Below are 13,542 nucleotides of genomic sequence, written 5' to 3'. Positions count from 1 at the left end.
TCTCTGGGTAGCCACAATATTGATATGCTTTCAAAATCACTCTCCAGGATGCATGAAGAAGAGATGCTAAAAATTTGGCTCTGGCCCTTTCTAACAAGGTGATTACACTTACAATTCTATTAAGGACATGATTTTTCAGATGTATTTTAAGCAGCAATAAACATTTTTAAATGTTAATATAAATGCAGTGAATTTAAGGAAACAAAAATTACATTTCTGAATAGTAACCATTACTACACCGCAAGAAAAAAAATGCAAGAAAGAATGAAGAAATACTTGCACACTTGAAATACTCTGAAAATGGTCTGCTTTATTTTACCATAAGCATAATTGTGGGTGAAAGTTCAAAATTCAACTGGAGAGAGGGTCATGGACAAAAAGTGATTTGGTTATAACCTAAGGACGCAAACTCATTACACATTAAGACGCCTTGGATTACAAAATAAATTACCATCTCATTACAATCACAAAGATAAACATTCTCTTAAAAGTAAAAATGGGTAGAATTTGTGACAGTAAAAATGTACACTGAATACAATTTAAAATACACACAAACTAGGGGAAATAGCATTGATTTGGAAGGGGCAACAAAAAGTGTCATATGTGGAATATAAAAGCTACTTATGTCACTATATATTGAACCCAAAGCTATTGCCGAAGGTAGGATTTTCTTCCGTTTCTTTCCCAGAGCACTGGGGTGGGAGGTTCGGGATAATCGGCTTCAAGAACTTGAATTCATTGGTTCCAGATCCTCCCCGCAGACACACCTCATATTGGTAGCTCTGCGACAGCGTCCCCGCGCCGTTGACGTCCACCAGGTGGCCCGGAAAGTGGCCCTCGGGCCCCGAGCAGCGACCCGCAGACGCCGCCCTGCTCCGCCTGCACAGCCGCACCGCCACGAACACCAGCACCGAGAACAGGAAGAGCGACGACACGGACGCCAAGGCGACGACCAAGTAGACGGTGAGCGGGTCGGCCCGCGCCTCGGCCGCCGCCACCTCCGGGAGCGGCAGGTAGGGCTGCGAGAAGCCGTCCACCAGCAGCACGTGCAGCGTGACGCTGGCCGAGCGCGGCGGCTCGCCATTGTCCCTGACCAGCACCACCAGCCTGTGCTTGACGGCGTCGCGCTCGCTCAGCAGCCGGGCCGTGCGCACCTCGCCGTTGTGCGCCCACACGCCGAACAGCCCGGGCTCCGTGGCCTTGAGCAGCTGGTACGACAGCCAGGCGTTCTGGCCCGAGTCGCCGTCCACCGCCACCACCTTGGTCACCAGGTAGCCCGCCTCGGCCGCCCTGGGCACCAGCTCGGTGCAGGGCGCAGAGCCGTTCTGCGGCGGGTACAGCACGAAGGGCGCGTTGTCGTTGTCGTCCAGCACCAGCACGCGCACCCGCGCCTGGCTGCTGAGCGCGGGCGAGCCGCGGTCGGCCGCGCGCACGCCGAACTCGAACGCCTGCAGCGCCTCGTAATCCAGGGACCTGAGCGCGAACAGCTGCCCGTTGTCCGCGTTGATGGACACCAGGGAGGCCAGGGGCAGCTGCGGGTCCGCGGGCGGCAGCAGCGAGTAGGTGACCTGCGCGTTGGCGCCCGAGTCCCTGTCCGTGGCGCTCACGCTGCCGATGTGCAGGGCGGGGCTGTTGTTCTCGCGGACGCGCAGGGTGTAGGTGGTTTGGCTGAAGGCGGGGGCGTTGTCGTTGACGTCGGAGACCGTCACGGTTATGTTGTGCTGCGTTTTCAGCCTGGGGGTCCCTAAGTCGGTGACGGTGATGGTGATGTTGTACTCGGCCTGGCTCTCTCTATCCAGCATTTTCTCCGTTTCCAAAGTGTAATAATTCTCAACTGAAGATTTTAGCCTGAAAGGGAGGTCTTCTGGGATAGAACAAATCATCCTCCCATTGTCCCCAGAGTCTCTGTCTCGGATGCTAAAAACCATAACCACAGTCTCAGGCGAATTTTCTGGGATTGGACTGGTAATTGACGATATGGCTATTTCAGGAGCATTGTCATTCACATCCATCACCTGAATTCTGACTGTTGATTTTCCAAAGAGACCTCCCCCATCTGTAGCTTGAATGATTACTGAATATGATTCAATTGTTTCAAAATCCATGGATGCTGTTAAACTGACTTCTCCAGACTTTTGATTAATTTCAAATGTCTTGCGAATATCTTCTGAGGCATGGGAGAAAGAATATGATATTTCTCCATTTTTTCCTGAGTCTAAATCCCAAGCTGAGACGCTGACAATGAGTGAGCCTAATATGCTATTCTCTGGAATCTTCACCTCATAAAATGGTTGCTCAAACTCGGGGGAGTTGTCATTAATGTCCACAACCACCACCCGGACAGTTGCAGTCCCAGACCTAGGTGGAGACCCACCATCCAGAGCAGTAAGGATGAAACTGAGCTCCGACTGCTCTTCATAATCCAGTGCCTTGTCCAGAACCAACTCTGGGTATTTCCTATTGTCCGGATTGACTCGCATTTTAATGTGGAAATGAGAGTTGGGGCTTATTATGTAGTTCTTCAGAGCATTGATTCCTACATCTAAATCCTTCGCACTTTCTAGTAAGAACACAGCACCAACAGGACTATTCTCTGGGATTTCTAGGAGCATTTCTTTTTCTAAGAATATGGGAGAGTGGTCATTTATGTCCGTGACCTGGAGCTCAATGCGTAAAAACTGCAAAGGGTTTTTCATTAATACCTGGAAATGCAGCACACAAGGCTCAGTGGAGCCACAGAGCTCCTCCCGGTCTAGCGATTCGCTTAAGAGCAAATCCCCGGTGTTTTTGTCCAGCTGTAAACGGTTTCTGTTATCATTAGAGACCACCTGAGCCCCCCTTGAGAACAGCTCACCCACTTCTACTCCCAGGTCCTTTGCCAAGTTGCCTACAAAGCTCCCACTCTGCATTTCCTCTGCCACAGAAAAGCGCCCAGACTCGGAACCCGCCTGAGATATTCCTAGCAAAACAAAGAGAAGCAGGACTTGCCTTATCTGCAGAGTGTCTGCTCTTCCGTTCTCCATAGCTCCTTTCCTGAAAGCTTCCTGCAGAATCGCTTCAGCTACCCTTCACAGTTCTGGGAAATGTGACTCTGATAATGTCCGTCGAATCTTCGGAGGCCTAAGGATTTTAACCCCGTTGAATAGCTTGTAGTTCGCCCTTTGAAGGTGTGTTCTTTTTGTCTTCCCAACGCTCTGTGCGCACTGGGTAACAGGGTCCAGAACATCATCCAATTCAGTTTCTTTTCCCCCGGCGCGATGTTATCCTGCAGCGCCACCATGCGTCTCCACAGATTTTCAGTTAGATGAAAGCTACCTAAATTCCACTAATATAAATGTCCCTTTAGAAACAAATGTTGTTTTACTCATTGTGTGTAGTGATTAAAAATATATTCTATCTTCCATAAGAATTGTTTTATACTCTTTACAGTTTCTGATGTTGTTAGTATTGTTTTAAAAACAAGATGTGATTCCTGGCCCCCAGAAGTTTGTAGTATTTCTGAGAGGACTGAAAACCTGAAAGAAGATTGCATCATTACTTGGCCTTCTTTCGGTTGTAATGCAAAGGGAAAGTATACATGAGTCACTTTGAGAGTCTTCTCAGAGGATATGAAATTGGATAAACTGTAAGATGGAACACAAATAGATAGTTATTATAGTACAAGAAGGCATCTCTGTAGATTTCCTTAACAGCAGTGAACTGTGAACTGGGAGAAAATGAAGTAAAATATTGGGGTGGAACGCATTATGTAAAGTCATAATTTAGTTCCAGCTTCTCATAATTTACCAAAGTATTTAATAAGTACACAAACATGCTAGTTTTGTTTAAAGCAGGCTTACTCCTAAAGCCACCTTCCCTTAGGTTCACAAGATTTATTCCACCTACAACTATGGTCACCTGCTTTCATTTTCCTCCCCACAAGAGATTCCCATTCCCAGTCATAGAGCAAAACTTAGTTTTACTCTGATTAGACTAATTAAGATCGTATACCTGCTATTGAAGCAATCATTATTTCATGAGGCAGAGAATTATAACATGGAGATTTTAGTCTCAGAATCTGAAGACCCATCTTTGGCCTTGCTTTAACTGTCTGGGACCACCTCGGAAGCGTTGGGTGGTCTGAGTCCTAGCCAAAGTGAAAGGTTGCTACATAAGGAGGGAAATTGTTTGGAATAGATGCTATAAATTCAATGATCTCAAAAATGCTCTCAAAAATGGATTAAGGAGGGATCTAAAAAATTTGCATCTAAAAATGTTAAGTTCAAATTACATTTAAAAAATGTAAGATAGATACATTATTGAAAAATTGACCACTACAAGGGTAGAAATAGAAAAGTAGGTGGGTTGACTACTCTTAGTTATTCTGCCTCCTTTAAAAATACTCACTAAGGGGCTCCTGGGTGGCTCAGTCAGTTGAGCATCCTATTTCTGTGAGTTTGAGCCTCAAATCTCTGCTGTCGGTGCAGAGCCTGCTTCAGATCCTGTCCCCCGCTCTGCCCCTTCCCCAATTGTACTCTCTTTCAAAAATAAATAAACATAAAACCCATAAAATACTAACTAAAATGACAGAAAAGAGGAAAAGTGGTATGAACACATAAAGACTAAGAATGCATGAGTGAACACCCAAAATTTTGATGACAGAAAGCCGAAAGAAGAGCAATTGAGTTAGCAGTTCTAAGAAACATATAAAGTGCCTGCATTGGAAATGTTCATACAAAACTAGTGGGTTTGTCCTACAGTATTCCATTTAGGTACAAGATTTAGAGGAACCATGTGTAAGAAAGCTGAAGTCAGTTGAGAACTAAAAAGGAAAGTTGGATAGTCCAACCATTTCATCAGCCTATATAGACAGGAAAGTATCTCAGAAGCAGAGAATGGGAAGTTACTTCTTTGGAGAAATTAAATGGGATGACCCCTAGTTTCGGAGACCTTAGGCAAAGCTGAGTAAAAGTTGAAGCGTGAAACTAAAAATAGGGAGGTGAAGCAAAACTTTGCATCCTGAATGATGAAATTTCCAGATCACCCTTATCATGCAATACTCTCCAATTGTAGAACACAGGGTATATACCTGATCTCCTGTCTAACTTTCCTTCACACAGCAGATATTGTAGAATTCTAACCTGGAGAATATGAAAAGCTTAGATAAAGATTTACACATAATGGGGCACCTAGCTGGCTCAGTCAGTAAAGCATACAACTCTTGGTCTCTAGGTTGTGAGTTCAAGTCCCACATGAGATGTGGAGATTACTTAAAAATTAAAAAAATCTTATAAAAAACCATTTACACATACTAATATTCGGAAGGGTCTCCCAAGATAATAGTCTTATCCTAGCATGGTTACATTAGAGTGAAGTCCTACCATCAACAGGCCTCACGCACTCACAAAGAGCTGACAGGATGGTATCTCTTCGTCCTTCCATCCAAACTTCCTTCCTTCCTTCCTTCCTTCCTTCCTTCCTTCCTTCTTCCCTTCCTTCCTCTGTCTCTCTGTCTGTCTCTGTCTCTCTTTCTCTCTTTCACTGATGCTGGGATGGGCTCAGTCCCACAACCGTGAGATCATGACCTAAGCCGAAATTGAGAGTCAGAGGCTAAGCCATCTGAGTGACACAGGAGCCCCTCTCATCACTCTTAAATATGAGAGCATCATCCTTCTTTAAAGTTTATTTATTTATTTTGAGATAGAAAGAGCACAAATGGGGTAGGGACAAAGAGAGAGGGGAGAAAGAGAATCCCAAGCAGGTTCCACACTGTCAGCACAGAGCCTGATGGGGGGCTTGAACTCATGAACCATGTGAGATCATGACCTGAGCCAAAATCAAGAAGAGTTCGATGATTAACCTACTGAGCCACCCAGGCGCCCCTGAGAATATCATTCTTAATAATGAAAAGATAGCCCAGGACCACAAGAAATTTGAAGAAATACCTATGACATGACATAGCAAGGTCAAACCACCATCTCCAAAAACAAAAACAAAAACAAGAGGAAATAGACATAATAGAGAAAACAGAAAAAGTCTTTAAAAATGTCTAATATCCCCAGAGTAGTAAAATCTCATAAGAGCTAACACTTACTGAAAATTTGCTCTGTGATATCCATTGTTCTAAGTGACACATATGCTTTTATTCATTTAATATTAACAGTAACTTCATGAAGTATGTGTTCTTACTGTAAGATTGAGAATAGATTATGGCTTAAGTCCCCCTTACTAACTATATAACCTTGGATAAGTTCTTAACTTCCCTGTAGCTCACTCTCATTTTAATAATGGATGTAACGGTTTCTACTGCATAATGCATTTTGTGTATAATGTATTTTAAAAGAATAAATTAATTATAGATGAGAGAAGATAATACATTTACATATCTACAAAAGGATCCTATGCAAAACACTCAGAGAACCAAAGGAGGTATTAAAAATATAGTCAGCCAAAAAGAAAAACTTAAATATAAAAGTTGGATTATAGAATAAATTGTCCAAAAAAGTAGAGCAACAGACAGAGAAAATAAGGAAAAAATTTAGTGTCTTAGTGTATCAATCTAGAAGATCCAATATTTAACTAACAAAATTCTGGATAAAGTGAGAATGTAGAAAATTCAAGGGAGAACTTATTATCAAAAGCATAACAAGAAAATTTCTCAGAACTGGAAGTGAGAGTTTAAATGTTAATAGAGTACACCCCTGTGACCAGATAAATAGATAAGTGATAATAGAGTATTTTCAGAATATGAAGAAAAAGTTTCCGATTCTTCCAGAATGAAAAACTAGGGGTGACATTAAAAGAGATCAGAATTAGAAGGGACTCAGTATTCTGAACAGGAACTCTAATTGCAATCAGTAAAAAGAACACTGCTTTCAAAATGTGAGGGAAAATTATTTTCAACTTAGAATTTTACACCCAAAGTACCACTCAAAAGAAAAACAAGAGTGCTTTACTAAGCAAATTGTCAAAAACTTTCACCTCCTCTGAATCATTTTTATGAAACTAGTGAGAGATGTGTGTTAGTTAAGTAAGGAATACACTAATAAAAAAGAATATATTGGATCTTGTAAAAGGGGACCAACACAAGAAAGTAATAAAGGAAAAAGTTCTAGGGTGACAGCCATTAGAACAACCAATGTTGGAAAAAATTAACAAAACTAAAAGGCAACCTAAGTGATGGGAGAAGATATTTGCAAATGACATGTCTGATAAAGAGTTAGTATCCAAAATATATAAAGAACTTATACAACTCAACCCCCCCCAAAAAAAACAGTTTAAAAAGGGGCAGAAGACTGAATAGACATTTTTCCAAAGAAGACATTCAGATGGACAACAGACACCTGAAAAGAAGCTCACCATCATTCATCATTGGGGAAACATAAATCAAAAGTACTGTGAAATATCACCTCATACCAGCCAGAATGGCTAAAATTAACAAGACAAACAACAGGTGTTGGTGAAGACACAGGGAAAAGAGAACCATCTTACACTGTTGGTGGGAATGTACACTGGTGCAGACACTCTAGAAAACAGTGTGGAAGTTTCTAAAAAAGTTAAAAATAGAACCACCTTATGATCCAGCAATTGCACTACTGGGTATTTATCCAATGAATACACAAATACTAATTTGAAGGGATACATGCACTCTCATATTTATGGCAGCATTATCAAGAATAGCTTAATTATGGAAAGAGCCCAAGTGTCCACTGACTGATGAATGGATAAAGTAAGATGTATGTGTGTATGTATATATGGAATGGAATATTACTCAGCCATAAAAAGAGTGGAATCTTGTCACTTGCAACCACATGGATGGAGCTAAAGAGTATTACGCTAAGCGAAATAAGTCAGAGAAAGACAAATACCATATGATTTCACTTGTAAGTGGAATTTAAGAAAACAAACGATCATAGGAGAAAAAAACCAAAAAACAAACTCTTAACTATAGAGAACAAACCAATGGTTACCAGAGGGGAGATGGGTGGGGGATGGGTGAAATAAATGATGAGGATTAAGAAGGGCACTTGTACCAATGAGCACTGGGTGTTGGATGGAAACACTGAATCACTAAATTTTACATCTGAAACTAATATTTACTCTGTATGTTAACTAACCAGAATTTAAATAAAAACTAAAAATTAAAAAAAAGAACAAACAATGTTAATGAATCAGAGATACAAAAGGTTCTGGGTGAAAGATCTAAAATAAATTGATATGTATGGCATTTTTTAATATTTAAGAGAATTATTGTTATTGAAATGAGACTTAATGTGAAAAATCAATAATAGTAAATAGAAAATGATGCAAGTAAAAACAAGGATCAACTCTAGGAATTAAGTTTTTCAAGAAAAGAAATGTAATCATTACACTAATGTGTATTTTGAAGTAATTTTTGCAATATACATAAAAACTACTAGTTTAACCTAAAAAAATGACAGCTCTATTGGGAGAACAGGAGAAAGCGCACATGCAATGTTGTATGTGTATTAGTTGGAAAGTAAGGAAGTGAAATCGTCTTTTGTCATATAAAGGAGTGATTAAAGTATAAAACTGTTAAGATATAGTGACATAAACATATTACTTCAAAAGATGATCAATTCTAGAGAAACTACTCCATAAGAGGGGCCAGACATTGAAGAATTTATAGTTTTTCTTTGTGATTTTTAGTTCATCGTGATTTAAAAATTTCATAACAACTAAAATATATTTATAAAATGAAATGAAAAGTGAGTACCTTTCCAACAGTCCACAAATATTCTTCACAAATTTTCAAAATGCTTTTATTTATTTTCATGCAGGTTATTACATTTTGTTGCCATTAAGAGACACGACCTCTTTTTTAACATATGTCAGCAAAAGTGAACACTAGAAAATAGTAAGAGTAGTGTATTTAAAGGAAATGGAATAATAATATGACTACAAGATATGACTGTAGTCCCATATCACTCACAAAATGATCTCTCTCATTTTCTCACGAGCAGAGTAAGAGAGAAATATCTTTAAAATGCTAGATGACATGATTTTTTTTCACATGATTAAACAATGTTAGAGAAGATCAGAAGTGGAGGGATGTCTGCTGACATGAAGGAAGTACAAGGTGATGAGGACAGAGATTAGTCTATGAAATATACTAAAAGGAAAAGACAAATTTCGATTTTCTAGGTAAGAATAACTACATCCTTGTACATTTTGAAATGATTAAACCTTAAACTATTATTTACAAATGGGTGCTAATTAAAGCTACCTATTGATTAAATGCAAAAAAGGATGAAATGATATTGTAAATCATATATAGTACTTAAAATTAGGCTTAAAATAACTAGGAATTTTAAAACTAAACTGATATTGATATGATTGTACACCACTTAAAAGGGCGTGAAAATATAAAAAAGAATTTTTACTCTAAGTTAAATCCAAAGCTATTTCGAAAGGTGGGATTTTCTTCGCTATGGCCCCCAGAGTCCTGTGCCTGGATATTGGGGATAATGGGCTTGAGGAACTTGAACTCACTGGTGCCCGAGCCTCCCCGAAGACACACCTCGTACTGGTAGCTCTGGGACAGCGTCCCCGCGCCGCTGACGTCCACCAGGTGGCCCGGAAAGTGGCCCTCGGGCCCCGAGCAGCGACCCGCAGACGCCCCCCGGCTCCGCCTGCACAGCCGCACCGCCACGAACACCAGCACCGAGAACAGGAAGAGCGACGACACGGACGCCAAGGCGACGACCAAGTAGACGGTGAGCGGGTCGGCCCGCGCCTCGGCCGCCGCCACCTCCGGGAGCGGCAGGTAGGGCTGCGAGAAGCCGTCCACCAGCAGCACGTGCAGCGTGACGCTGGCCGAGCGCGGCGGCTCGCCGTTGTCCCTGACCAGCACCACCAGCCTGTGCTTGACGGCGTCGCGCTCGCTCAGCAGCCGGGCCGTGCGCACCTCGCCGTTGTGCGCCCACACGCCGAACAGCCCGGGCTCCGTGGCCTTGAGCAGCTGGTACGACAGCCAGGCGTTCTGGCCCGAGTCGCCGTCCACCGCCACCACCTTGGTCACCAGGTAGCCCGCCTCGGCCGCCCTGGGCACCAGCTCGGTGCAGGGCGCAGAGCCGTTCTGCGGCGGGTACAGCACGAAGGGCGCGTTGTCGTTGTCGTCCAGCACCAGCACGCGCACCCGCGCCTGGCTGCTGAGCGCGGGCGAGCCGCGGTCGGCCGCGCGCACGCCGAACTCGAACGCCTGCAGCGCCTCGTAATCCAGGGACCTGAGCGCGAACAGCTGCCCGTTGTCCGTGTTGATGGACACCAGGGAGGCCAGGGGCAGCTGCGGGTCCGCGGGCGGCAGCAGCGAGTAGGTGACCTGCGCGTTGGCGCCCGAGTCCCTGTCCGTGGCGCTCACGCTGCCGATGTGCAGGGCGGGGCTGTTGTTTTCGCGGACGCGCAGGGTGTAGGTGGTTTGGCTGAAGGCGGGGGCGTTGTCGTTGACGTCGGAGACCGTCACGGTTATGTTGTGCTGCGTTTTCAGCCTGGGGGTCCCCAAGTCGGTGACGGTGATGGTGATGTTGTACTCGGCTTGACTTTCCCTGTCCAGCCCTCCTTCTGTCATGAGGATGTAAAAATTTTCCACAGAGGGTTTCAGAAGGAATGGCAGATTATCTTGAATGTAGCAGTGCATTTTTCCATTTTCTCCAGAGTCTCTGTCTTTAATTCTAAAAACAGCCAGTACCGTCTCAGGAGAGTTCTCAGCGACATGGTTGGAAAGTGATGACATGATCAGTTCTGGGGGATTGTCATTGATATCTAATACTTCCACCAAGACGGTACATGTTGCAGTAAGACCCCCTCCATCCATTGCCTGTATATTTATTTTGTAAGACTTTACTAGCTCATAATCAAGCAACACTATGAGGACAATTTCTCCAGAAAAAGGATTGATTTGAAAGGTTTCTCGAATATCTTCAGAAGCATCAAAAAATGAATAGGATATGTCTGCATTGACTCCAGAATCTATATCTCCTGCAGAGACTTTTGCAATAAGGGACCCTACTGGGCTGTTTTCTGGGGCCTGGGTCTCATACATTGTCTGAGAAAACTGGGGAGCATTATCATTGATGTCCAGAATCACAATTCGTATTGTGGTGGTCCCAGACCTGGGTGGAGACCCACCATCCAGTGCCGTGAGTGTTAAACTGAGTTCGTGCTGCTTCTCCCGGTCCAGTGCCTTATCCAATACTAGTTCTGGATATATCATGCCTTCATCACTGTCACTAATTTTAATATGGAAAAAAGGGTTCGGGTTGATGATGTAGCTTTGTATACCGTTAAGTCCTCCATCTGAATCCTCTGCTCTTTCTAGTCGAAATGCTGTCCCTTCAGCTGTATTTTCTAATATTTTTAAGACTGTCTCTTTGTCCCGAAACATTGGTGAATGATCATTTATGTCCCTGACCCTCAGCTCAGCCCGGTAAATCTGAAAGGGGTTATCCATTAAAATTTGGAAATACAGCAAACAGGGCTCTGTGAGGCCACACAGCTTTTCTCGGTCCAGTTTCTCATTTGTGAGCAAATCTCCAGAATGAGGATCCAGAAGCAAGTGTTGTTTGTTATCAGAGACCACCCGGGCTCCCCTTGAAACCAATTCCTGGTCCCCTAGCCCCAGATCCTTTGCCAGATTAACCACAAATGATCCTCTCTCTGTTTCCTCTGTCACAGAATATTGTCCAAACCCAGAACCTGCTAAGGATACTCCCCCAAACATAAAGAGAAATAGGACTTGCCTTTGTCTTGGGCAGCACAACATTCCAGCCTCCATTGCTTTTTCAGAACACGTCTTTTGTCAATGTTGGTCACAATCACAGCTCCCAGCATACAGAACCAGCAGTTGCAACCCCCAGACCTATGCCATTTGTAGCAGGAGTCTGGGTTTTTTTCCTTTTCCAATCTTGGGCCAGTATAGGTTTTCTCCCAGCTCATCTGCCTTGATCCTTTTTGTTAATGCCTTCCGCAGCATTCTCAGTTCACGGTCGATTTTTTTTTTTGTCTTTTTAGCCTGCAGCGCCACCGCGTGGCCTCCAACAGACTCAAATGGCTCTACCCAATTTGTGTGTGTATTTTCAATTTTTTTCTTTAGTGGCTCATTTAAGTATTTCATTTTTCTTTTCTTTTGTTTGGTAGAAAGTAATGTTGAGATAGAATACTGCTCACATTGTTGAGATTTTTCACTGATTCATGGGAAAAGTTAAAAATTCAAAACTTGGAAAATGTTTCTAGCAGTTAACTCTGTCCACCTCAATGTGCTACATTTAGTTCTGTAGTAGGCCTTTCACTCCTGAAACTACTCCCATGCAATGTCATGAACCAAAGTGGAAAACAGTGGTGACCTCTGGGACCAAAATAACAGATTTTACTTTTCCAAAAACATTGACCAAACTGAAAAAAGAAACTTGTTTCACACATTCTTCAACAATTTCCTTAAAATCTAATCATATTGCCTAAATATAATCATCCAGAGGGAAGGGTTTAGGCTTTCCCTCCTCTGTGCTCCCATAGAAACTTGTATAATTGCTCTGTACATACTACTGCTTCCTGTTTCATGCCAATTTGTCCCTTATTCAAGTCAACCTGTCCCTATGTAAGGATGGAAGGATGACTTAATCATCTTAAATTCACAAATCAGACACTCAATGCTTGCTATATTAAGGAATGGATAAATAAGCTCTACTTACTAGGATATGAAACGACCTTCTGTGCCTTAAATCCATACCATTTGAAAATTGTATTCTTTCACTTAACTCATTCTTATCAACTTGTTTCTTTTTTTCATATGTCTTTGTTTTTCTTATATTAGCTTTAAAATTACTTACAAAATTAAAGAAGGGACTGGTCTTTATTTTAAAGTTCCTCTTAATTAAAATCTGGTGGGATCTAATTTCTCTGTACCAAATAAAAGGGAGGGAAAGAATAGACCAGCATAATGCCTATCCAAACACTACCGACAGTAAGAAAAGCATGATAACATCTATCTCATAGAGAATTTTATTCAAAGGCCTAATATCCAGAAATAACTGTTTTTCCTCTAATAAGCAAGAGATAGAGATTAAACTGAAGGACATTGTAGAGGGAAAGGGCTAGATACTGACAAAAACTCTAACTGCTAAACGAAGAATCTATACCATATAAACTTCTGACGATTTCTACAGTTTTTTTCCAACTGAATGGGACTGCTTTGTTAGCCATTAAAAACTTAACAGGAATCTCTGTTTTTTTTCATACAGGATTTAAAACAAATCATTAAATATTTCTACATGATGCTATAAAACACCTAAACATTGTTTTTGTCTCCAAACTTAAATACATACACACACACTCAGTATCTTACAGAGGTGTTTCTTCTTATTTTACATAAGACTTATTAGGGATTTATTTATCTTATCACACAATGTAAATACTTTAAAGATGCAAATACCAATAACGGGAAAACAACTTTAAAAAAGTAATAGTTTTAAAAATCGCTATAGGGGCGCCTGGGTGGCGCAGTCGGTTAAGCGTCCGACTTCGGCCAGGTCACGATCTCGCGGTCCG

At 42.2% G+C, this 13,542-nt stretch overlaps 2 protein-coding genes across 2 annotated transcripts; both read right to left on the bottom strand.

Annotated features, from left to right (window-relative positions):
- Window positions 1-290: 290 nt before the first annotated feature.
- LOC122488386 (protocadherin beta-11) lies at window positions 291-3,587 on the bottom strand. Its single transcript, XM_043589698.1, has one exon. It carries the CDS (start codon window positions 3,021-3,023, stop codon window positions 630-632), a length of 2,394 nt encoding a protein of 797 aa, XP_043445633.1. The 5' UTR covers window positions 3,024-3,587; the 3' UTR covers window positions 291-629.
- Window positions 3,588-8,746: 5,159 nt separating this feature from the next.
- LOC122488379 (protocadherin beta-10-like) lies at window positions 8,747-13,464 on the bottom strand. The gene has a single exon (XM_043589683.1). It carries the CDS (start codon window positions 11,771-11,773, stop codon window positions 9,380-9,382), a length of 2,394 nt encoding a protein of 797 aa, XP_043445618.1. The 5' UTR covers window positions 11,774-13,464; the 3' UTR covers window positions 8,747-9,379.
- Window positions 13,465-13,542: the final 78 nt, after the last annotated feature.

This window comes from Prionailurus bengalensis, chromosome A1 (genome assembly GCF_016509475.1).
Source record: "Prionailurus bengalensis isolate Pbe53 chromosome A1, Fcat_Pben_1.1_paternal_pri, whole genome shotgun sequence".
Classification (NCBI taxonomy): Eukaryota; Metazoa; Chordata; class Mammalia; order Carnivora; family Felidae; genus Prionailurus; species Prionailurus bengalensis.
The sequence above is the reverse complement of the archived record's forward strand: the minus strand, read 5'-3'. Positions and strand labels throughout refer to the sequence as shown.

Bases quoted from the DNA above. Each gene is read 5' to 3' on its own strand.
- LOC122488386 (XM_043589698.1), bottom strand. From the start codon at position 3,023: ATGGAGAACGGAAGAGCAGACACTCTGCAGATAAGGCAAGTCCTGCTT.
- LOC122488379 (XM_043589683.1), bottom strand. From the start codon at position 11,773: ATGGAGGCTGGAATGTTGTGCTGCCCAAGACAAAGGCAAGTCCTATTT.